This window comes from Bos taurus, chromosome 15 (assembly GCF_002263795.3).
Source record: "Bos taurus isolate L1 Dominette 01449 registration number 42190680 breed Hereford chromosome 15, ARS-UCD2.0, whole genome shotgun sequence".
Lineage (NCBI taxonomy): Eukaryota > Metazoa > Chordata > Mammalia > Artiodactyla > Bovidae > Bos > Bos taurus.
Genome location: NC_037342.1, coordinates 50,712,795 through 50,735,952, shown reverse-complemented (window position 1 = coordinate 50,735,952; position 23,158 = coordinate 50,712,795). Strand labels below are relative to the sequence as shown.

General features: G+C 43.1%; 2 protein-coding genes across 2 annotated transcripts; both read right to left on the bottom strand.

The window, feature by feature from the left end:
* Positions 1-766: 766 nt before the first annotated feature.
* Positions 767-1,351, bottom strand: LOC112441581 (RNA polymerase II subunit A C-terminal domain phosphatase SSU72 like protein 3-like). The gene has a single exon (XM_059875051.1). The coding sequence runs from the start codon at positions 1,349-1,351 to the stop codon at positions 767-769; it is 585 nt and encodes a 194-aa protein (XP_059731034.1).
* Positions 1,352-6,566: 5,215 nt separating this feature from the next.
* On the bottom strand, positions 6,567-7,151 carry LOC785109 (RNA polymerase II subunit A C-terminal domain phosphatase SSU72 like protein 3). Its single transcript, XM_024975666.1, has one exon. The coding sequence runs from the start codon at positions 7,149-7,151 to the stop codon at positions 6,567-6,569; it is 585 nt and encodes a 194-aa protein (XP_024831434.1).
* Between the last annotated feature and the right edge of the window lie 16,007 nt (positions 7,152-23,158).

Genomic DNA, 23,158 nt, shown 5'->3' with positions numbered 1-23,158 from the left:
AGGAAAGAGTGCTTTACTCTGTGGAATTCATTCAGCTTGAACAGTAAGAAACCAAGGTGTTCCTTTTGCAAGATCCAACCCCTACCAAAAATTAGGAGATCCATTTTCTATAAACTAGAAAACTATTATTTCATTTCATTAATATTGAATTGAACAGATTGTGCTCACATTTTAGCAATCAATGCCTGAGTTTCTATGAAACTTGCATTTACCAAAATATATACAATCTAAAATTAGATTTTTAAAGTTCAAACATTAAATATAATCATATCTCACTAAAAAGAAAAATTCATTTATACTGATGCATAATACCAAAACGACAAAAGGAAACTGTATTAAAATGATGAAGTAAAAACAAATGATGGAATGGAAATGGTGTTGGATTTGTTTGTTCTTCTTCGCTGAATGTCCTTCAAGACATCACTGGTCCATTGTAAATCTTGGTCTCTTGATGTGGATAATGGAGTCCTCTAGGTTAACTTCCTCGCAGAGCCCTGTGAGACCTGAAGTGTTCCTTCCAGGTCAAGAATCCATACCATCGTCCCCCACCATGGAAAGGTTTGATGCCTCCAGGGTGTTCATGTTATTTTGGCAGAAAAAGATTTCCTTCTCCACTTCCTTCCCAGGCTGGAGTGTACCTGGAAAAAGTCATGTAGATGGCTTTTAGCAGAAAGGCCTTGGAAGCCGCTTCTGACAGAAAATAACCACCTAGTCCAATGTCCAGACACAAGTACTTACCAAGAGGAGCTGAAAGCAGACAAGATCCTCAGTAGAAGCAGACCGTGTGCAGAAAGCTCTTGCCAGTTTTGCTCTCGGCTGCCAGGAGCACCTGGACCAGAGAGTCCTCCAGGTTGTCTGCCTGCTGGAGGCGTTCGCAGAGCTCACAGATGATGAAAGACCCAAGAGTGGCGTCCTCCGCGTTGTCAGCCATGTCCACGTTGATCACGTGCACAGGCTGGAAGGTCTCCTGCTCTCGGACCCACAGCTCCTCCACCACCCTGTCGTAGACACTCTCCGCACAGGTGAAGATGACGTCAAAGCGATCTCGGCACTCTTGAAATCTTTCCGGGCGAGGCTTGATTCTCTCGTTTCTTCCCAGGATGTGTAAGATGCCGTTGCTATTATAGCGTTGTCGGTCTTTGCGCACAAGGTCCTTGCGCATCTCCTCATAGGTGGTGGAGAAATCGTAAACCACGGGGAGGTTGCGTGCCCTTCCTGGGAGCCTGACTCGAGATCCAGCTCCGAAGGACCTGACTCGGAATCCTTTCCTCCTGAGGATGCGGTGGGCCTCCATGCTCCTGTTCATGTTGCTCATGCAGACCACAGCCACACTGAGCGGATACGAGGGCATGGTGGCGGCCACTTGGGACTCCAGCCAGATGCCTGGACTTCAGGGGCTGAGGGAACTCTGAAGGCCAGGGGATGACCGACTGGGTCCAGCTCTTCCAAGGAGTGTTAGAGTCAAAGAAGAAAGAGGGCGTTTATATGGAGGCACTTGTCCTCAGTGGGAGGAGAAATCTTGATTGATGATTGGCTTAACTCTTGACTGATTGGATTTGAACGGTGGGCTGGGAGCAGAGAACCCAGTGCTGTTTTCAGAATAATCCCAGTGATGCAATCACCCAACCTCAGTGGGTGCCCACACAACCCCCACCCCTTCCTGAGCATTTTGCCATCTCCAGTTAACTCCATCTGTGCCTGTGTGTATGGGGCTAGAATTGGTATCAGGCCAAACAACTAGACTACTCACTGGCTTCTCACCAGCCTTCCAAAGAGCTGAAGACATGCATGTGGAAAAGGTCTTTGAAATTCCTGAGCCTCCTAATCCAATGATGCAAAGAATCACAGTGGTTGTTCCCCAGATTTTCATGTTAGAGTTGATACTCCAGTAGAGCAGTTGTGCTAAATCCTAGGAAAACATTCATGGTTCTTTCTATCAGTCAAAAAAGCATGCACCGATGTCAGTAGCAACCTCTGGAAAATATTACTGCCATTTGATAGGGTTTCACAAGTTGCAAGAACACCGCATTTTCTCCTTTCTCTTTTCTTCAATTCATCAGAATTCTGGAGCGAACCGACCTGATCCTCCTCCCTTATCTTGTCTCTAAAAGCAGCTCAGTCTGAACACTCCATACTCAAAATAGGAGCCTTTTCATTGCTTTTCTCCATTTGCATAGCTGATGAAGCAACTGTACAGATATTAAACTTGGGGTCGGGACATTGACCACTAAGGAGACTTAATGCTGTCACTTCAAAATGGCGAGGGCAGAGATCTCTTCATAGAGCCACAGACTGAATGTTCTGTCCATTGCAGTGATTCTCTGAGTGCAAAGAGTCCTATGTCAGTAAACAGCCCAAGTCTATTCAAAGTGTGACCCCCAGAGCATCAGCATGAACTGAAGGGGAGCTTGTTTAACCTGGGAATTGGACTCCCAGACCACTGAATTGGATTGCAGGGATGTGCACTAAAGATTGGGAGCAAGTTGATTAGTAACAGAGATTTCAGAAACTTGACTGAACCTCGGAAGTCCCTGAGAAGCACTGCCTCTAGATGGGAGGTTGAATATTCTGAAGAGAAAAGCCAGATTAGAGAAAAGGCCAGGCATACCTGAAAAGGTAGTCAGCTCTCAAATATGATGTGAAAATGTTTTTTAACAGTCACTGCCTGAGACCTAACTCATCCCGCCAGGAAAAGCAGAGAGAGAGAGAGAGAGAGAGAGAGAGAGAGAGAGAGAGAAGAAAGATCTCAGAGTCCAAACTACATTCATGATACTACAGGAGGAAGTTATTTCATCATGGTTCTTTCTCTTCATAGGATGGCTCTAGGGTCACACAGTGGGGAAAACCTCTACTTCTCATCTGCTTTGTGTGCTCCTGAATTTCTCTCTCAGACTCAGGGTGGGGATGGGGGGTTCTTGTTCAGCATGCCAGCACTGTGGCAGACAACAGTTGAGCTCTTAGTGCTAGAGCAGTGCTCCTGTGTCACTCCATAAGCCTTCCTGATGTCTGCAGTGCTGATAGAGGAGACCTTACAGGGCAGGGTTTCTTTCACTTTCTGCCAATTCTGAGCACTATTTAATTGGACACCGTCCCTGTTTTTTCACCTTGAGATAACCTTGAATATGTTTTCATTTATATGAAGATTGATTTCCTTTAGAGTCAGTTCTCTTTTGAATGATGTCAACATCTTTTTTATGATTACTACCTCTTTTCTTTCTTTCTTTTTTTTTTTTTAAATCAATCCTGTAGACACAATCTCTTCTCAAAGTTATCTTCTGTCTTTCTGGACTTACCACTCTGAGGAAGCCCATATTCTGTTAATTTTGGATGTAAAATCAATAGATACAGGTCAAACACTTAACAAACCCTACAAGTGCGCACATCACCCATTCAACACCAACAAAATCTGGTATTGTCACTTCTTCCCACAGCTGCCTTTTTCTCCACACTCCCCTGTGACAGCAGTTTCCATACTTCCACCCAGATCTCTGCCACTACATCAAAATCCAAAGCAGGATATTCACCAACCTTCAACCACCCACCTTCTAATCTTTTATTTTTTTTCAACTCTAATAGCTCTTAGACAAACTATGCTTCAGCATGGATTTCATCCAGTTCCATTCCCTTTATTTTTCCATGGATACCTACTATGTTAAGTGGCATTACTATAATCGCTCCTGTGTAACATCTACAGCACTTTGAACCAGTTGCACTCTCTCATATTTGCCTCCTGCATATCCCTACAGACAGGAATTCAACCAACAGCTTTTTCTGCATGTGGATTTTCTGGCAAAATAAGTTCACCTGGAAAAATCATTTCTCTTTCTTTCAAAGGGCTCCTAAATCTCCCTACTTCAATTTTGTGGTCCTATCATTGGAAAAGATGATCTCAGCCGACTCCTACTCCCTCTCCATTCCTGACCGTGACTGTCCCCCATCAGATGAGAGACTGATCTTGAATACCACTGACTCTACCAGGAAAGAAAACCGTCATCTCCCTACCACTGCCCTCTTCAGATATAGATGCACCTTCTCACATGTGGGGAAAGACAGAAATTGAGAGTGCTTCTATATCCATCCCTCTCTCTTCTCTTCATCAAGTCTTTTCAACTCCAGCACCTGCCTCTGCTCCCACAGCTTCTCCCCCTATGCAGAGCCATCTCCCTACTTCTCAGTGCACTCCTGTCCTCAGGATGTCCTGTACTTCCTGATCCCTCCAGACCCATGGCACTCCATGTCACCTACATGGATAACAAAGTCCACACTTACTTTCTGATAGTGAGTAAACTACTTCACCATCCCAACTACCTCTCCTTTATTTTCTCCTGTGAGTCACACAAGACTTGGCACCTCTGGTCAGGACCAAGAATGTTTCACTGCCGAGCAATGAGGATCTGTTTTCAGAGGAACACAAAACACAAAACAACAAATGTTTGAAGCAAGAAGTAAATTCTCAAGAGAAAAGAATGCTTTTCTACATGGGATTTCTAGGCTTTGAAAAAAAGAAATCAAGACACCCAGTTGGTAAGATCCATCCCCTAGCACAAATGAGAAGACACCTTTTCTCTTTTTTCTTTTTATATAAATTTATTTATTTTAATTGCAGGTTAATTACTTTACAATTTTGTATTGGTTTTGCCATACATCAACATGAATCCACCATAGGCATACACATGTTCCTCATCCTGAACCCCCCCTTTCACCTCCCTCCCCATACCATCCCTTTGCGTCGTCCCAGTGCACCAGCCCCAAGCATCTGTATCCTGCATTGAAGCTGGACTGGTGATTCATTTCATATATGATATTATACATGTTTCAATGCCATTCTCCCAAATCATCCCACCCTCTCCCTCTCCCACAGAGTCCAAAAGACTGTTCTATACATCTGTGTCTCTTTTGCTATCTCGTACACAGGGTTATCGTTACCATCTTTCTAAATTCCATATATATGTGTTAGTATACTGTATTGGTGTTTTCCTTTCTGGCTTACTTCACTCTGTATAATAGGCTCCAGTTTCATCCACCTCATTAGAACTGATTCAAATGTATTCTTTTTAATGGCTGCATAATACTCCATTGTGTATATGTACCACTGCTTTCTTATCCATTCATCTGCTGATGGACATCTAGGTTGCTTCCATGTCCTGGCTATTATAAACAGTGCTATGATGAACACTGGGGTACACATGTCTCTTTCAATTCTGGTTTCCTCACTGTGTATGCCCAGCAGTGGGATTGCTGGGCCATAAGGCAGTTCTATTTCTAGTTTTTTAAGGAATCTCCACACTGTTCTCCATAGTGGCTGTACTAGTTTGCATTCCCACCAACAGTGTAAGAGGGTTCCCTTTTCTCCACACCCTCTCTAGCATTTATTGCTTGTAGACTTTTGGATAGCAGCCATTCTGACTGGCGTGAAATGGTACCTCATAGTGGTTTTGATTTGCATTTCTCTGATAATGAGTGATGTTTAGCATCTTTTCATGTGTTTGTTAGCCATCTGTATGTCTTCTTTGTAGAAATGTCTATTTAGTTCCTTGGCCCATTTTTTGATTGGGTCATTTATTTTTCTGGAATTGAGCTGCAGGAGTTGCTTGTATATTTTTGAGATTAGTTGTTTATTAGTTGCTTCATTTGTTATTATTTTCTCCCATTCTGAAGGCTGTCTTTTCACCTTGCTTAGAGTTTCCTTTGTTGTGCAAAAGCTTTTAAGTTTAATTAGGTCCCATTTGTTTATTTTCGCTTTTATTTCCAATATTCTGGGAAGTGAGTCATAGAGGATACCTTTTCTTAAAGAGTATTATTTTGATTTATTTCATTTTGTTTTATTTAAATAAGGTACATAGTTCAACAGATAGGGCTTGGATTTTAGTAATAAATGCAACCATGGAATACACCAATTTATAATTTTATTTCATAAATACATTATTGGATTAAACAAATCATGCTTGGATTTCCCCCCCAAAAAACTACACCTGATCTACCCTGAGTTTCTAATAAAGCAGGCATTCATCAAAGACATACAATCTAAAAGCAAAAATATTTCAAATTCAATATAATTTCCACTCAATGTTATTCCCATCCCACTTAAGAAAAAACAACCCATTGTATCGATACACCACAATGAAAGGACAAAAGGAAATTAGTATCCATATAGATCAATAAAATAGACACTGTTCCTTTTTCTCAGAATATCCTTCAATGCATTGCTGGTCCCTGGCTCTGTGATCAGCCTTGATAGTCCATCCAGAAAAGAGGGTCCTCGAGATTAACATCCTTGCAGAACCTTGTGAGCACTGAGTTCTTCCTTCCAGGTCCAGTTCCACACTGTCGTTCCCCACATTGGAAGGGTTCGCATGTCTACCAGTGTTCCATGTTCCCCGTGCCGTGTGATGCTCTCCTCCTCCACCTCCTTCACTGGGTGGGGTGTACCTGACAATAGATCATACATAGATGGCCTTTAGCAGAAACGGCTTTGAAGAAGCCTCTCCCAGAAAATACCCAGCAACTCAAGAGTCCAGGCACGGGTTCTTACCGACAAAGGAGCTGAAACCAGCCAAGATGCTTCCTCAGTAGAAGCAGACCGTGTGCAGAAAGCTCCTTCCTGTTTTCTCCTTTGTTGCCTGGAGCAGCTTGGCCAGATGACTTTGCGTGTCATCTGCCTGCTGGAGACCCTGGCAGAGCTCACAGATGATCGAGGCTCCAAGGCTGGCTGCCTCCAGGGTGTTGTCTATGTCCACATTGACGACCGGCACAGGCTGCCACATCTCCTGATCCCTGGCACACAGGTTGGCCACCACCCGGTTATAGGCCCTCTGCCCACAGGTGAAGATGACGTCAAAGGGATCTGGGCACTCTTGAAACCTTTCTCGGCCAGGCTTGATTCTCTCATTTCTTTTCAGGATGTGTAAGACTCCATTCCTTTTGTAAAGCTTTTGGTCTTTAGAGAAGAGGTAGCTGTGCATCTTCTTATAGGATGTGGAGAAGTTGTAGCGCACTGGTGGGTTGCGTGCCCCTCGTGGGAGCCTCACGTGGGATCCGGCTCCAAAAGACCTGACATGGAACCCATTCTTGCTGAGGACGCGGTGGGCTTCCATGCTCCTGTTGACATTGCTCATGCAGACCACAGCCACCCTGAGTGGGGAGGAGGGCATGGTGGCAGCCTCTTGGGACTCCAGCTGGACAGGAGGACTTCAGGGTCTGAGGGGGACTCTGAAGGCCAGGGAGATGACCAGCTGGGTCCACTTTTGTAATGAGCATTTGAATCAGAGAAGAGAGAAGGCCTTCATATGGAGGCATGGGCCCAAGGTGGGTGGAGACCTCTTGATTTGGTGATTGCCTTAACTCTTGAGTGATTGGATTGAGATAGTGGACCAAGTGGGGTGACAAGAACAACCCAGTGATCCAATCACCCAATTCGACTGCCAGGAGGTGCCCATCCGGCTTCCTTGCCACCCCAGAGTCCTTTGCCAGGTACGGTTAACCCTGTATGTGCCTGTGTATATGAGGCTAAGTTTTGTAATTCAATTACCTGAACGTCTGCTCTCCACTCTGGTCTGGCTCCCTGGTTGGAGTGTTTTGTAATCTCCACTTCATCCTCTGGGCCATATTTGGAAGAGGCTACTGTGCATATAAGACAATGTGTCCAGGCTACTTCCAAGCTTGTCATCATTCTCTCTACTGAACCAAGAACATGCATATGAAAAGTGTGTTTGAAGTTTTCAAACTTGCAGTAAATTCATTATATGTATAATTGCAAGAGTTGTTTCATATTTATTTCCTACAATTGATAAAATAGGATTGTAATTTTGTTAAATTATGGGGGAAGCACATAATTTTGCCCATAAATAATAACAAGATTCACCAGTGTACAAAGCAACTGTTTGGAAAACACCCCTCCTGTTAGTGTTGCAGGAGTTTCAAAACACCCACATCCTCCATTTGATTTTCTTGAGTTCATAATGTTCCTTCAGGGACTGGAGCCACCTCCACGGCTTTCCCATATTTTCTAGTACAGCTCTCTCTGAACACTCTATGCTGAAATATAGTAATTTTAAATTCCGTTTGTCAGTTTGCAGAGGTGACCTACCAAGGTTATAGACCTAAAAATTATGAACTGTACACCAAACAGTAAGGAGACACAGTCTTGTCTCTTCAAAATCGTTCAGAAGAAGCATCCATTTAGAAACTCACAGATTTTTTGTCTCTGTGCCTCTGTGAATTGTAGTGATTGTCACATTGAAGGAATCCTACCTCAGTGAACAGACTTGATCTTCTCCAAGTAGGAGTCCCGAAGCCAGGACATTAACATTGATCCAGAATGTGGGGTAAGGTAACTTTGGACCTCAGGCCACCAAATTGGAAAATCTGGGAGTGGATCCCAGAGATCTGGGATGTTCAAAGCCCTTCAGATGAGAACAGCTGACTCAAAGCAGGGGTTTCTGAGCCTCAATTGATACTTGGGAGCTGTGAGAATTTGTTCAAAACAGGGCATCAAGAATACAAGGGAAGCAGGACATTCAAAAGATAAAGATATTGTCAAAGAAACACCATGCATAAATGAAAAGGTAGTCAGAAGCTACATACAGCATGAAATTTTATTAGAGTAGTGATCCAAACCTGAAGGTGTCTAACAAACCTTGTATAGCAAGATCTTGGGGTCAAAGTGAAACAGAACAGGACCCTATGGTCTTTCCCCACTATGTGCTCTGCCTGCTTTTGTCTCTGAAAAAAATTAGCTAAACGATAAGCTTAATCATGAAGCGAGAGAATGCAGAAATAAAGGAGAACAGTCCATCTAACAAGAGTAAATAATAATAGTTTAATCATTAAGTATCAAAATATCTACTTCTGCTTCATTGACTACAGTACAGTAAAGCCTTTGACTGTGTGGATCACAACAAACTGTGGAAAATTCTTCAAGAGATGGGAATACCAGACACTGTTACTGCTTCCTGAAAAACCTGTATGCAGGTCAAGAAGCAACAGTTAGAACCAGACTGGCTCCAAATTGGGAAAGGAGTATGTCAAGGCTGTATATTTTCACCCTGCTTGTTTACCTTCTATGAAGAGTACATCATGTGAAATGCCAAGCTGGATGAAACACATGCTGGAATCAAGATTGCAGGGAGAACTATCAATAACCTCAGATATGCTGATGACACCATCCTTTTGGCAGAAAGCAAAGGGGAATCGAAGAGCCTCTTGATGAAGGTGAAAGAGGAGAGTGAGAAAGCTGGCTTACTATTCAGCATTCAAAAAACTATGATTATGGCATCTGGTTCCAGCACTCCATGGCAAATAGATGGGGAAACAATGGAAACAGTAAGAGTCTTTATTTTCTTGGGCTCCAAAATCACTGCAGATGGTGACTGCAGCTATGAAATTAAAAGATGCTTGCTCCTTGGGAAAAAAAAAATTGAAAAACTTAGAAAGCATATCAAAAAGCAGAGACATTACTTTGCCAACAGAGGTCCATCTACTCAAAGCTATGGTTTTTCCAGTAGTCATGTATGAATGTGAGAGCCAGACCATAAAGATGGCTAAGTGCTGAACAATTGATTCTTTTGAACTGTGGTGTTGGAGAAGACTCTTGAGAGTCCCTTGGACTGCAAGGAGATACAACCAGACAATTCTGAAGGAAATAAGTCCTGGATATTCATTGGAAGGAGTGATGTTAAAAAAGCTGAAACTCCAATTCTTTGGCATCCTGATGCAAAGAACTGACTCAACTGAAAAAACCCTGATGCTGGGAAAGATTGAAGGTGGGAAGAGATGGGGATGACAGAGAATGAGATGGTTGGATGGCATCACCAACTCAATACATGATTTTAAGTAAGTTCCAGGAGTTGGTGATGGACAAGGAAGTCCTGCACAAGGCGTGTTGCACACCATGGGGTCCCAAAAAGTCGGATATGACTGTGCCACTGAATTAAACTGAACTTTTATAAATTCCAGGGAGAAAAGCATTCTTTCCTCAAAAGAATTTTGTTCATGCTTAATATTCACTGTTTTGAGTACTATGCTCCTCTGAAAGTGCATCCTCACTATTGGGAAATGAATTATTCTTGGTTGTGATCAGCAGTAACACCAAGGCCTGTGTATCTTAAAGGAGAAAATAAAGGAGAGGGAGTTCGCATGATTGAATTAGGTTATTTGCTATGTCACCAAGTAGATGACTTTCTCCACACATTGTAGGCATATTGGAGTGAAAGGTGGACCTGGAGATGTATCAGTTAGTACAGTAATTTCTGAGGTAAAGAGTGGACCCAAGAGTAGGGTTGTGGCTCTGGACAGGTGGAGTAGATGTGGGATCAAGAGAGATGTTGAAGTGAAATAAGAGGACTTGCTGAAGAGGAGAGAGGGTAGTAATTTAGAAACACTCAATTTTCTTTCACCACAGGTGATTATGTGTATATATCTGCATGTGGAAGTGCTGGTGGTATGAGCATGAGGGTTTCTTTCCTGGTAGATTCCTTGGGCTTTATCATTAGTCTTTCTGCTGCTGGTGGGTAGTCAGGGTCAGGATTGGTGACTGGAGGGGATAATCTGTTGAGGCTATCATTTCATGTGATGGGAACACCAAATTGAAGTAGGTTTTTAGGTAGTGTTGGATGTTCTTCTGAAGATAGAAATATGTTATCCAGCTGATATTATTTTCACCAGAATACCCATTTTGAGGAAAATGTAATATGTTTCTGAGTTCCTCTTTGTTGAGACAGGCAAGGCAAATATGACAGAGGATTAAAATGCTGCAGGTGCTTAGATGGAGAGATTATAGTGATGAATTACAAAATATAAAGTGCATAAAATAGTTAACTAATAAGGACTTACTCTGGCACAAGGAACTCTCTTAAAGTCCCTAATGACCTATATGGGAAAAGAATCCTAAGAAAGTGGAGATATATTTAGTTTGTTGTACAGTAGAAGCTAATACAACATTGTATTCTTTTGCAGTGTAAAAGAAATTAAAAATAGAATTTGTTTACTTAAAAAATATAAAGTGTACTTGAATAAATTAAAAAGAATGGTACTGAATTAAAAAGGTTTTGGAACATGGTTTAAGAATCCTCTCTGTTGTTTAGTCGCTAAGTTGTTTATTACTCTTTTGCAACCCTGTGTAGTGTAGACGGCCAGGTTCCTCTCTCCATGGGACTTCCCAGGCAAGAATAGTGGAGTGGGTTGCCATTCCTTCTCCAGGGGATCTTCCCAATCCAGGTGTTGAACCCATATCTCCTGCATTAGCAGGTGGATCTTTTACTGCTGAGCCACCAGGGAAGCCCTATAGGTTATAAAAATATAAAAAAGATTGGAAAGTTCGAACTTTAATGGTGGTGAATTTATTGTTTATATTTTGATCTAGTGGTATATCTCCCAATGGAACTGTAGAAGTTGATGTCTATTGTAGAGTTAGAAAAAAGCAATTGAAGGACTTCCCTGGTTGTCCAGTGGTTGAGACTTCACCTTCCATTGTAGGGGGTACAGGTTTCAGCCCTGCTTAAGGAGCTAAGATCCCACATCCCTCAAAGTCAAAAAAAAAAAAAAAAAAAGAAGCAGTATTGAAATAAATTCAGTAGACTTAAAAAAATGTTCCACATCAAAAAAAATCTTTAAAAAATGTAGTTGAGGAAGACATCAAACCCTGAACATTGTGGACACTGAGTGGGAAATGTGTTGGTTGCTGAAGTTGCTAAGAATGAGAATAGTATGTGAGTAAAACCTGATGTGAAGAACTGACTCATTTGAAAAGACCCTGATTCTGGGAAAGATTGAGGGCAAGGGGAGAAGGGGATGACAGAGGACGAGATGGTTGGATGGCATCACCAACTCAATGGACATGAGTTTGAGTAGATTCCAGAAGTTGGTGATGGATAGGGAGGCCAGGCATGCCGTGGTCCATGGGGTCGCAAAGAGTTGGACAGGACTTAACTTAAAAGGTTGCTTGGGAGGCTGCCAGGGCCCACATTTCCTCTCAAATCCTGCAGCACCTGGGGCTTCCTTGCCTGGAAAGTCAGAGACAGATTAGAGGAGGTGATCAGAACTCAGAGATCATTTACATGGAGCTGTGGATGTTACCTATAGAATTTAGCCAGGACTGAGAGCTGCTGGTCGGAGAAGGCAATGGCACCCCACTCCAGTATTCTTGCCTGGAAAATCCCATGGATGGAGGAGCCTGGTAGGCTGCAGTCCATGGGATCTCGAAGAGTCGGACATGACTGAGCGACTTCACTTTCACTTTTCACTTTGATGCATTGGAGAAGGAAATGGCAATCCACTCCAGTATTCTTGCCTGGAGAATCCCAGGGATAGAGGAGCCTGGTGGGCTGCCGTCTATGGGGTCTCACAGAGTCGGACATGACTGAAGTGACTTAGCAGCAGCAGCAGAGAGCTGCTGGTGGCATTCTCTCTCTCTCTTTTTTTAAAATTTTATTATTTTATTTTTATTTTTTTCTAATTTTATTTTATTTTTAAACTTTACATAATTGTATTAGTTTTGCCAAATATCAAAATGAATCCACCACAGGTATACATGTGTTCCCCATCCTGAACCCTCCTCCCTCCTCCCTCCCCATACCATCCCTCTGGGTCGTCCCAGTGCACTAATCCCAAGCATCCAGTATCGTGCATCAAACCTGGACTGGCAACTCGTTTCTTACATGATATTTTACATGTTTCAATGCCATTCTCCCAAATCTTCCCACCCTCTCCCTCTCCCACAGAGTCCATAAGACTGTTCTATACATCAGTGTCTCTTTTGCTGTCTCGTACACTGGGTTATTGTTACCATAGGTCTCACTTGTGGTGTGTGGGATCCCAGGATGCCGAGTTGTGATCTCCATTATTGGACGTTCCTTTTACCAGTATCTTAGGATGCTTCTGGTCCGAGGTCAGGAGCAGTGGCCAGGAGGAGCTACCCTGAGTCCGAGGTAAGGGGCAGCGGCCGAGAGTGCCAGGCTGTGAGAGCGCAGGAGCAGTTGAGAGGAGCTACCCCACACCCGAGGCCAGGGGCAGTGGCCACAAGGAGCTACTTCACACTGGAGGCCAGGGGCGGCGGCCAGGAGGAGCAACTCCACCTCCGAAGAGCAGTGGCTGCATGGGCACAGGAGGGCCTAGAGGAGCTACTCCGCATTCAAGGTCAGGAGGGGAGGGGGTGAGGTGATAACCCTCGTCATGGTAAGGAGCAGTGGCTGCGCTTTGCTGGAGCAGCTGTGAAGAGATACACCACCTCCAAGGTAAGAGAAACCCAAGTAAGATGGTAGGTGTTGAAAGAGGGCATCAGAGGGCAGACACACTGAAACCATAATTACAGAAAACTAGTCAATCTAATCACACTAGGACCACAGCCTTGTCTAATTCAATGAAACTAAGCCATGCCCGTGGGGCCACCCAAGATGGGCGGGTCATGGTGGAGAGGTCGGACAGAATGTGGTCCACTGGAGAAGGGAATGGCAAACCACTTCAGTATTCTTTCCCTGAGAACCCCATGAACAGTATGAAAAGGCAAAATGATAGGATACTGAAAGAGGAATTCCCCAGGTCAGTAGGTGCCCAATATGCTCCTGGAGATCAGTGGAGAAATAACTCCAGAAAGAATAAAGGGATGGAGCCAAAGCAAAAACAATACACAGCTGTGGATGTGATTGGTGATAGAAGCAAGGTCCGATGCTATAAAGAGCAATATTGCAGAGGAACCTGGAATGTCAGGTCCATGAATCAAGGCAAATTGGAAGTGGTCAAACAGGAGATGGCAAGAGTGAATGTCGACATTCTAGGAATCAGCGAACTAAAATGGACTGGAATGGGTGAATTTAACTCAGATGACCATTATATCTACTACTGCAGGCAGGAATCCCTTAGAAGAAATGGAGTAACCATTATGGTCAACAAAAGAGTCTGAAATACAGTACTCGGATGCAATCTCAAAAATGACAGAATGATCTCTGTTCGTTTCCAAGGCAAACCACTCAATATCACAGTAATCCAAGTCTATGCCCCAACCAGTAACACTGAAGAAGCTGAAGTTGAATGGTTCTATGAAGACCTACAAGACCTTTTAGAACTAACACCCCAAAAAGATGTCCTTTTCATTATAGGGGACTGGAATGCAAAAGTAGGAAGTCAAGAAACACCTGGAGTAACAGGTAAATTTGGCCTTGGAATACGGAATTAAGCAGGGTAAAGACTAATAGAATTTTGCCAAGAGAATGCACTAGTCATAGCAAACACCCTCTTCCAACAGCACAAGAGAAGACTCTACACATGGACATCACCAGATGGTCAACACCGAAATCAGGTTGATTATATTCTTTGCAGGCAAAGATGGAGAAGCTCTATACAGTCAGCAAAAATAAGATCGGGAGCTGACTGTGGCTCAGATCATGAGCTCCTTATTGCCAAATTCAGACTTGAACGTGAACGTAAAGTCGCTCAGTCGTGTCTGACTCTTTGCGACCGCATGGACTGTAGCCTACCAGGCTCCGCTGTCCATGGGATTTTCCAGGCAATAGTACTGGAGTGGATTGCCATTTCCTTCTCCAAGGGATCTTCCCAACCCAGGGATCGAATCCGGGTCTCTCGCATTGTAGACAGACGCTTTACCATCTGAGAAGAAAGTAGGGAAGACCACTAGAGCATTCAGGTATGACCTAAATCAAATCCCTTATGATTATACAGTGGAAGTCAGAAATAGATTTAAGGGACTAGATCTGATAGACAGAGTGCCTGATGAACTATGGACTGAGGTTCGTGACATTGTACAAGAGACAGGGATCAAGACCATCCCCATGGAAAAGAAATGCAAAGAAGCAAAATGGCTGTCTGGGGAGGCCTTACAAATAGCTGTGAAAAGAAGAGAAGTGAAAAGCAAAGGAGAAAAGGAAAGATATAAGCATCTGAATGCAGAGTTCCAAAGAATAGAAAGAAGAGATAAGAAAGCCTACCTCAGCGATCAATGCAAAGAAATAGGGGGAAACAACAGAATGGGAAAGACTAGAGATCTCTTCAAGAAAATTAGAGATACCAACGGAACATTTCATGCAAAGATGGGCTCGATAAAGGACAGAAACGGTATGGACCTAACAGAAGCAGAAGATATTAAGAAGAGATGGCAAGAATACACAGAAGAACTGTACAAAAATGATCTTCACGACCAAGATAATCACGATGGTGTGTAGAGTCAGACATCTTGGAATGAGAAGTCAAGTGGGCCTTTGCCGGGGTCCAGCCCTGGCTGATCCAGGGTATTCAAAGGAGAGATGGCATAGGTGACCTATTTATTTAAATATTTAATCAAAGATATAAAAAGTAATAGAATGAGGATAGCTCAGTGAGGAAATTCAGTGGAGAAAAGAGGCTGAAATAAGGATAGCTCAGTAGGAAATTTCAGTGAAGAAAAGAGGCTGAATAATTCAGCCAGAAGGTAAGAGAAAGAACAACATGGGGAGACCAAGTTTCAGTGAACAAGGCCCGCACTTTATTTTCCAAAGTAGTTTTTATACCTTAAGTTATGCATAGAGGATAATGGGGGAAGGGGTAGAGTCATGCAGCAAGCCAGGCTTTCTTCCTGCAAACTTATCATATGCAAAAGCTTAGGTGATTTGCATCATCTTCTGGCCCGGAGGCCTGTTAACATTTTAAGACCCTTTCTTCAGAAAACTTATTTTTCTCTAAAGGTAATAAGTCAAGCGCCACCCTCCAAAAGCATTAGATAAAGTTGCATTCCTACAGAGCAAAGGTGTGGTGGGCTATAACAAGAAAAAGAATTAACTCAAGGGTCCCAGGTTACAAACATTAAAGCTACTATTTACACCAATTATATTAATCAATACACTGCCAAGGACACAGCAAGTAAGGGATATGGAGACTTAGCAGCAAACATTGGCCCAACAAGTGAAAATCCCTTCACCAATACAATTTCTAATCAATCTTTTAACTGCTCAAAGGAATCTGTGTTTAGACAGTTTAGAACATCTCATGCCTCTCACAGTTGGGAGGCTCTGAGCAATCACATGTGGCCGGAAAAACCTATTCAGGCAGGCTAGAGGACTTCCAAAGGAATTTGTAGGTTGAAACACTGTCACACCCAGGAATTATTAACTGGAGCTGTAAGCTCTTTTTTCAGAGAGAGGTAGTGGGGGACAGCCCCCCGTAAAGTCAGAGGTGTAGGTGAAAGCACAAAGCAGAAAGTAGGCAGACTCTGGTTTTGGGGGTAGGTGCTCGAGAATTTCCAGGGAGACTCCTGAGGCTTGATCCTGCCTTTGCGTATGCAAAGCCTCCTTCCTCATGACCTTTGCCACGGGCAGAGCTCGCTCCCCGCAGGCCTTAGAAAGCATCACTACGAAGAAAGCTAGTGGAGGTGATGGAATTCCAGTGGAGCTATTTCAAATCCTGAAAGATGATGCTGTGAAAGTGCTGCACTAAATATGCCAGCAAATTTGGAAAACTCATCAGTGGCCACAGGACTGGAAAAGGTCCGTTTTCATTCCACTCCCAAAGAAAGGCAATTCCAAAGAATGCTCAAACTACAGCACAATTGCACTCATCTCACCCGCTAGTAAAGTAGTGCTCAAAATTCTCCAAGCCAGGCTTCAGCAATACGTGAACCGTGAACTTCCAGATGTTCAAGCTGGTTTTAGAAAAGGCAGAGGATCCAGAGATCAAATTGCCAACATCCGCTGGATAATCAAAAAAGTAAGAGATTTCCAGAAAAACATCTACTCCTGTTTTATTGACTATGCCAAAGCCTTTGTGTGGATCACAATAAATTGTGGGACATTCTGAAAGAGATGGGAATGCCAGACCACCTGACCTGCCTCTTGAGAAACCTATATGCAGGTCAGGAAGCAACAGTTAGAACTGGACATGGAACAACAGACTGGTTCCAAATAGGGAAAGGAGTACATCAAGGCTGTATATTGTCACCCTGCTTATTTAACTTCTGTGCAGAGTACATCATGAGAAACGCTGGGCTGGAAGAAGCACAAATTGGAATCAAGATTGCCGGGAGACATATCAATAACCTCAGATGTGCAGATGACACCACCCTTATGGCAGAAAGTGAAGAGGAACTGAAAAACCTCTTGATGAAAGTGAAGGAGGAGAGTGAAAAAGTTGGCTTAAAGCTCAACATTCAGAAAATGAAGATCATGGCATCTGGTCCCATCACTTTATGTGAAATAGATGGGGAAACGGTGGAAACAGTGTCAGACTTTGTCTTTTTGGGCTCCAAAATCACTGCAGATGGTGACTGAAGCCATGAAATTAAAAGATGCTTACTCCTTGGAAGAAAAGTTATGACCAACCTAGATAGCATATTGAAAAGCAGAGACATTACTTTGCCAACAAAGGTCCGTTTAGTGAAGGCTATGTTTTTTCCAGTGGTCATGTATGGATGTGAGAGTTGGACTGTGAAGATATCTGAGTTCTGAAGAATTGATGCTTTTGAACTGTCGTGTTGGAGAAGACTCTTGAGAGTCCCATGGACTGCAAAGAGATCCAACCAGTCCATTCTAAAGGAGTTCAGCCTGGGTGTTCTTTGGAAGAATGATGCTAAAGCTGAAACTCCAGTACTTTGGCCACCTCATGTGAAGAGTTGACTCATTGGAAAAGACTATGATGCTGGGAGGGATTGGGGGCAGGAGGAGAAGGGTATGACAGAGGATGAGATGGCTGGATGGCATCACCGACTCAATGGATGTGAGTTTGAGTGAACTCCGGGAGTTGGTGATGGACAGGGAGGCCTGGCGTGCTGCGATTCCTGTGGTCAGAAAGAGTCGAACACGACTGAGCGACTGAACTGAACTGAACTGAGGATGCTTCTCCTTGTGGAAAGGTCTTTCTAGCTTCAGCTCCACCAAAAGCAGCCGGAGTTTGGACCAGAAGACTGCTACATTCTCTGTGGCCCTCCAGGTGTGCTGTTAAAAGATATCAAGGTGTGGGGAGGATTGGGCTAGATCAGGTGTTAGTTAAATACTGTGGGAGGATACTTCCCATGTGGCATGAACACCACTGCTATTGGTCGTTTTGATAAAGGGAGTGGAAGTTATGTTTGTAAGTTGCAATGGTAACTAACAATATCTTTCTGTCTAATTATGAGGAATGGGAAATAAAGATTTAGATGCGTTACTGAAAATACAGTGGTTTCTTGAGTAGACAAACCTAGTACCAGTTAAGACACAGAGGCAAATGGAATATTCAGAGATTGCTGAGATGAAATGGCAGCATTTGGGTGCAAATTGCAGAAAGATATGAATGTACATGTAACTTGGAAGGTTAGGTGTGCCAGTGATGGCTTTGTGACTGGGACTGGGCACATGGACATTGCTGCAGGTGTGTTTGACCAAGTTTTATTTCTTGGCCTGGGTGATGTTTGCCTTATAATTGAGGGAGTAGCATTGACATTTATACACACTGTGCTGTGCTTTCTCATTCAGTCGTGTCCAACTCTTTGTGACCCCATGAACTGTAACCTCTCAGGCTCCTCTGTCCATGGGGATTCTCCAGACAAGAATACTGAAGTGGATTGCCATGCCCTCCTCCAGGGTATCTTCCCAACCCAGGGGTCAAATCCAGGTCTCCTGCATTGCAGGTGGATTCTTTACCATCTGAGCCACCAGGGAAGTCCTATAATATACACTATCATGTGTAAAATAGCTAATGGGAAGCTGCTGTATAGCACAGGGAGCTCATGAGTGCCCTGGGATGACCCAGAGGGTAGGATGAGGGGTGGAAGGGAAGCTCAAGAGGGAGGGGATATATGTATACATACAGCTTATTCATGCTGTTGTAAAGTAGAGACTAACACAACATTGTAAAGTGATTATCATCCAATTACAAAGTTGAAAAAAAAAGAGAAAGGAATTTGTTAAGCCATTCGTTTTGTTTTCTATATTTGTGCATGTTTACAGTAACAGTTTAAAAAATCCAAAAATGACAGAAATACTTTATAGTCCAAGGGCCAACAGCCTAACAATAATAGTGTGTCAGTAGCTTCATTTGTTGGAGAAGGAAATGGCAACCCACTCCAGTGTTCATGCCTGGAGAATCCCAGGGACGGGGGAGCCTGGTGGGCTGCCATCTATGGGGTCGTATAGAGTTGGACATGACTGAAGCGACTTAGCAGCAGCAGCAGCTTCATTTGTAAGTATTTATTTCAAATCCTTCACTTCCCAAGTACAATCTACCCTGATATTGTTTTTTGAGTATATATTCACATTCTGACTGTTGTTCCTGCTTTCAGTTCAGTTCAGTTCAATTCAGTAGCTCAGTCGTGTCCGACTCTTTGCAACCCCATGAATTGCAGCACGCCAGGCCTCCCTGTCCATCACCAACTCCCGGAGTTCACTCAGACTCACGTCCATCGAGTCAGTGATGCCATCCAGCAATCTCATCCTCTGTCGTCCCCTTCTCCTCCTGTCCCCAATCCCTCCCAGCATCAGAGTCTTTTCCAATGAGTCAACTCTTTGCATGAGGTGGCCAAAGTACTGGAGTTTCAGCTTTAGCATCATTCCTTCCAAAGAAATCCCAGGGCTGATCTCCTTCAGAATGGACTGGTTGGATCTCCTTGCAGTCCAAGGGACTCTCAAGAGTCTTCTCCAACACCACAGTTGAAAAGCATCAATTCTTCGGTGCTCGGCCTTCTTCACAGTCCAACTCTCACATCCATACACGACCACAGGAAAAACCATAGCCTTGACTAGATGGACCTTTGTAAATCCTTTAGGCAGAGGATAATACTTCCACCTCATTCCATTGGCTAAAGCGAGTCATGAGGCCATCACAGGTGTAACAGAGTGGGTGGCTCAGACTGTAAAGAATCTGCCTGTAATTCGGGAAACACAGGTTAGATCCCTGGGTTGGGAAGATCCCCTGGATAAGGGAATGGCAACCCACTCCAGTATTCTTGCCTGGAGAATTCCATGAACAGAGGAACCTAGTGGGCTACAGTCCATGGGGTTACAAAGAGTCAGACATGACTGAGCAAATTTCACTCACTTTCACTCACTCACTCCATGATGGAAGAATTGGCTTGTAAAGACAGCAGAGGGAAGAATTATTGGCATCCATTTGTGCAGATCATCAGCCACACTTGACACACTATCAGACTGACAAATGTTCTAAGACTTGAGATGATAGTCTACAGGCAAATTTGTGAGGACAGAGTTACTTTCATATGGCTGTTAGTATTCAAAGGTAGTATAATGTGTTCAACAGGACTCTTTCTATATAGGACAAAACTACAAATGCATTTATCCCTTGACCTAGGTAACCCTACTTGCAGAAATAGACCATAGATCTTTCAGTAGAATTATCCAATTTGAGAAGACAGGAAAAATACAGAAAAATAAAAAGACTTTCAAATGGTGATGCAACAATGTCAAAAGGTCTAACATATGTGTTGTTGGGATTTCCAACTGAAATGAGAAGAGAGAAAAAGGTTTTGTAAGAAATAATTCCCGAATATATCCAAATGAGGTAAAACCAATCAATTTCCATATTCAAAAATCTCAGTGAATTTCAAGGACACTAAAAACTAACAAGCTCTGTGTAAGTATAATATCATATAAGAAACGAATTGCCAGTCCAGGTTCGATGCAGGATACAGAAGGCTTGGGGCTGGTGCACTGGGATGACCTGGAGGGATGGTATGGGGAGGGAGGTGGGAGGGGGGTTCAGGATGGGAACATGTGTACACCCATGACAGATGCATGTTGAAGTATGGCAAAACCAATACAATATTGTAAAGTAAAAAAAAAAAAAAAGAAAATTATGAAAAAGTGAAGAATCTTGACTGCAAAGGAGTTAATTAGGCAAATGAAATAGAAACGTGTCTAAGGCAATCAAGACTCCCATGTATCCTATTAACTGCTAGGTTAGTACATTTATGGACTCTTAGATACAGAGATAAACATCAGTATTTGTGACTCTGGGCTTTGAAATTCATGTGAATTTCATTAATCCTTTCCACGAAGAATGAAATTTTAAAAACCATGAGCCCATTTTAATTATAGGTATTTATATTCCTGTTGTAGGAAGCTTGGTTCACATGGTGAATGATTTTTGTATCAGGTATCTAGAGATAAGCAAGAGAGAAAGGAACCAGAAGAAGCGGGGAAGAACTGAATCAGCACATTTGGAAAGAGGGCGAGGCTGGTGGAGACAGTTCTTTCCCTGGAGCCCTGGTGGGAGTGCTTCCCTCAAGAGTCCAAATTCTACTATGCAGCAAGGTAAATGTCATCTCCAATTGAATGTCTGTTCCTGAAGACTCAGTCTAAGGCCAGTGAGTGAATTAGATAGCAACAGACAGGAGTGGTTTAAGAACCAAGGTAAGGGCTGAGTGAAAAATCTAGCTTAAAACTCAACATTCAGAAAACTAAGATCATGGTATCTGGTTCATGGCAAATAGATGAGGAAACAATGGAAACAGTGACAGACTTTATTTTCTTGGGCTCCAAAATCAGCAGATGGTTACTGCAGCCATGAAATTAAAAGATGCTTGCTCTTGGGAAGAAAAGTTATGACCAACATAGAGAGTGTATTAAAAATCCGAGACATTACTTTGCCGCCAAAGGTCCATATAGTCAAAGGTATGGCATTCCAGTAGTCATGTATGGATGTGAAAGTTGGGCCATAAGGAAGGCTGAGAACTGAAGAATTGATGATTTTGAGCTGTGGTATTGGAGAAGACTCTAGGACTTACAAGGAGATGAAAACAGTCAATCCTAAAGGAAATGGAAATTGACTATTCATTGGAGGAACTGATGCTGAAGCTGAAACTCCGATACTTTGACCACCTGATGCAAAGAGACGACTTATTACAAAAGACCCTGATGCTGGGAAATATTAAAGTCAAGAGGAGAAGGGGATGACAGAGGATGAGATGATTGGATGGCATCACCAACTCAATGGGCATGAGTTTGAGACAGGCTCTTGGCACATGGGCTTCAGTAGTTGCAGCAGGCAGGCTCAGTAGCTGTGGCTCTGGGGTTCTAGAGTTCAGGCTCAGTAGTTGTGGCACAGGACATTAGTTGCTTCCCGGCATGTGGGATCTTCCCAGACCAGGGATTGAAACTGTGTCTCCTGCATTGGCAGGTAGATTCTTAACCACTGGACCACCAAGGAAGTCCAAATCGAGTTATTTATAGCTGCAGGGGAGGGTGAGGTCTGGGAAGGGGGGCAGGAGTACACGGTCTGTCTGATGTTCCTGAAATTTTGTAAATAAAGAAACACCTTCCAAAAAATGACAGGTACCCTAATAATTCTACCAGGTTGGAGATACTGACTTAGCCTGCAGATATGTCATGGCAAAAATGAGGAGTCCCAAGGATTACTAGAGTCTTTGCTCGGGTTCCCAAAGCAGGGGATGGAAAGAAGAGACTTTGAGGTTTTCTTAAGCAGGCTTTCTTAGCTTTCAGAGGAAAGCATGGGAGATGAGGCATTTGAAGGGGATTTCTAGGAGGAACCTAGGAGGAACATGTACTAAACCAAAGTTGTTCTATCAGAAGAGCAACCTGCCAAAAATGGGTTCCATGGCTTTGGTCTTTTCCTGAAGTTAAAAACAGAAACAGACACTTCCATTTTCCTCCCTTTTATCCAAACACATGACTGTCATTAGCACTATCATCTCCTGTGTTTCAAGCCCCTGTCTGTGTAGAAATGTGACTTTTTGGTTTCTTCCTCCTCACTGAGCAGCCTTATGCTCTAGAGAGTTTGCTGTGTCAAGGCCAGTGACGGGGCTCCCTTGACCAGTAAGTTAAGGGTAGAACAATTTCTTTCATTGCTGGGAGGATGGAAATAGGAGCTGAATTTTCTCACTTCAAAATAAAAGCAGAGGTAGCAAGAGAGGTAAGCTGGGATGGAAGATACAGTGTTCCTGAGCCTAAGATAAAACAGTACTGAGATAGATATCCTAAGATAGACTCTCTTCAGAGAGAATCAACTTTTATCTCCAATTTTCTAAAATCACCAACTTAAAATTTGCTTCTCTGTAAACCTGAAGTCTCTAGGATTCTGGACGTTTCTCAAATTTCTCTGCATCCCCAGATTGTAATGTGGTGCTTAAAAGTAATTAATGTTTCAAATATACTTCTGAATGTCTGTGTTGGTCAATGAAGGAAAGTATACTAGCCAATACAGAATAAACTTTCTACTTCTAGAATAACCT

What these genes read in the sequence shown, in the direction of transcription:
- LOC112441581 (XM_059875051.1), bottom strand. Translation starts at nt 1,351, where the DNA reads ATGCCCTCGTATCCGCTCAGTGTGGCTGTGGTCTGCATGAGCAACATG.
- LOC785109 (XM_024975666.1), bottom strand. Translation starts at nt 7,151, where the DNA reads ATGCCCTCCTCCCCACTCAGGGTGGCTGTGGTCTGCATGAGCAATGTC.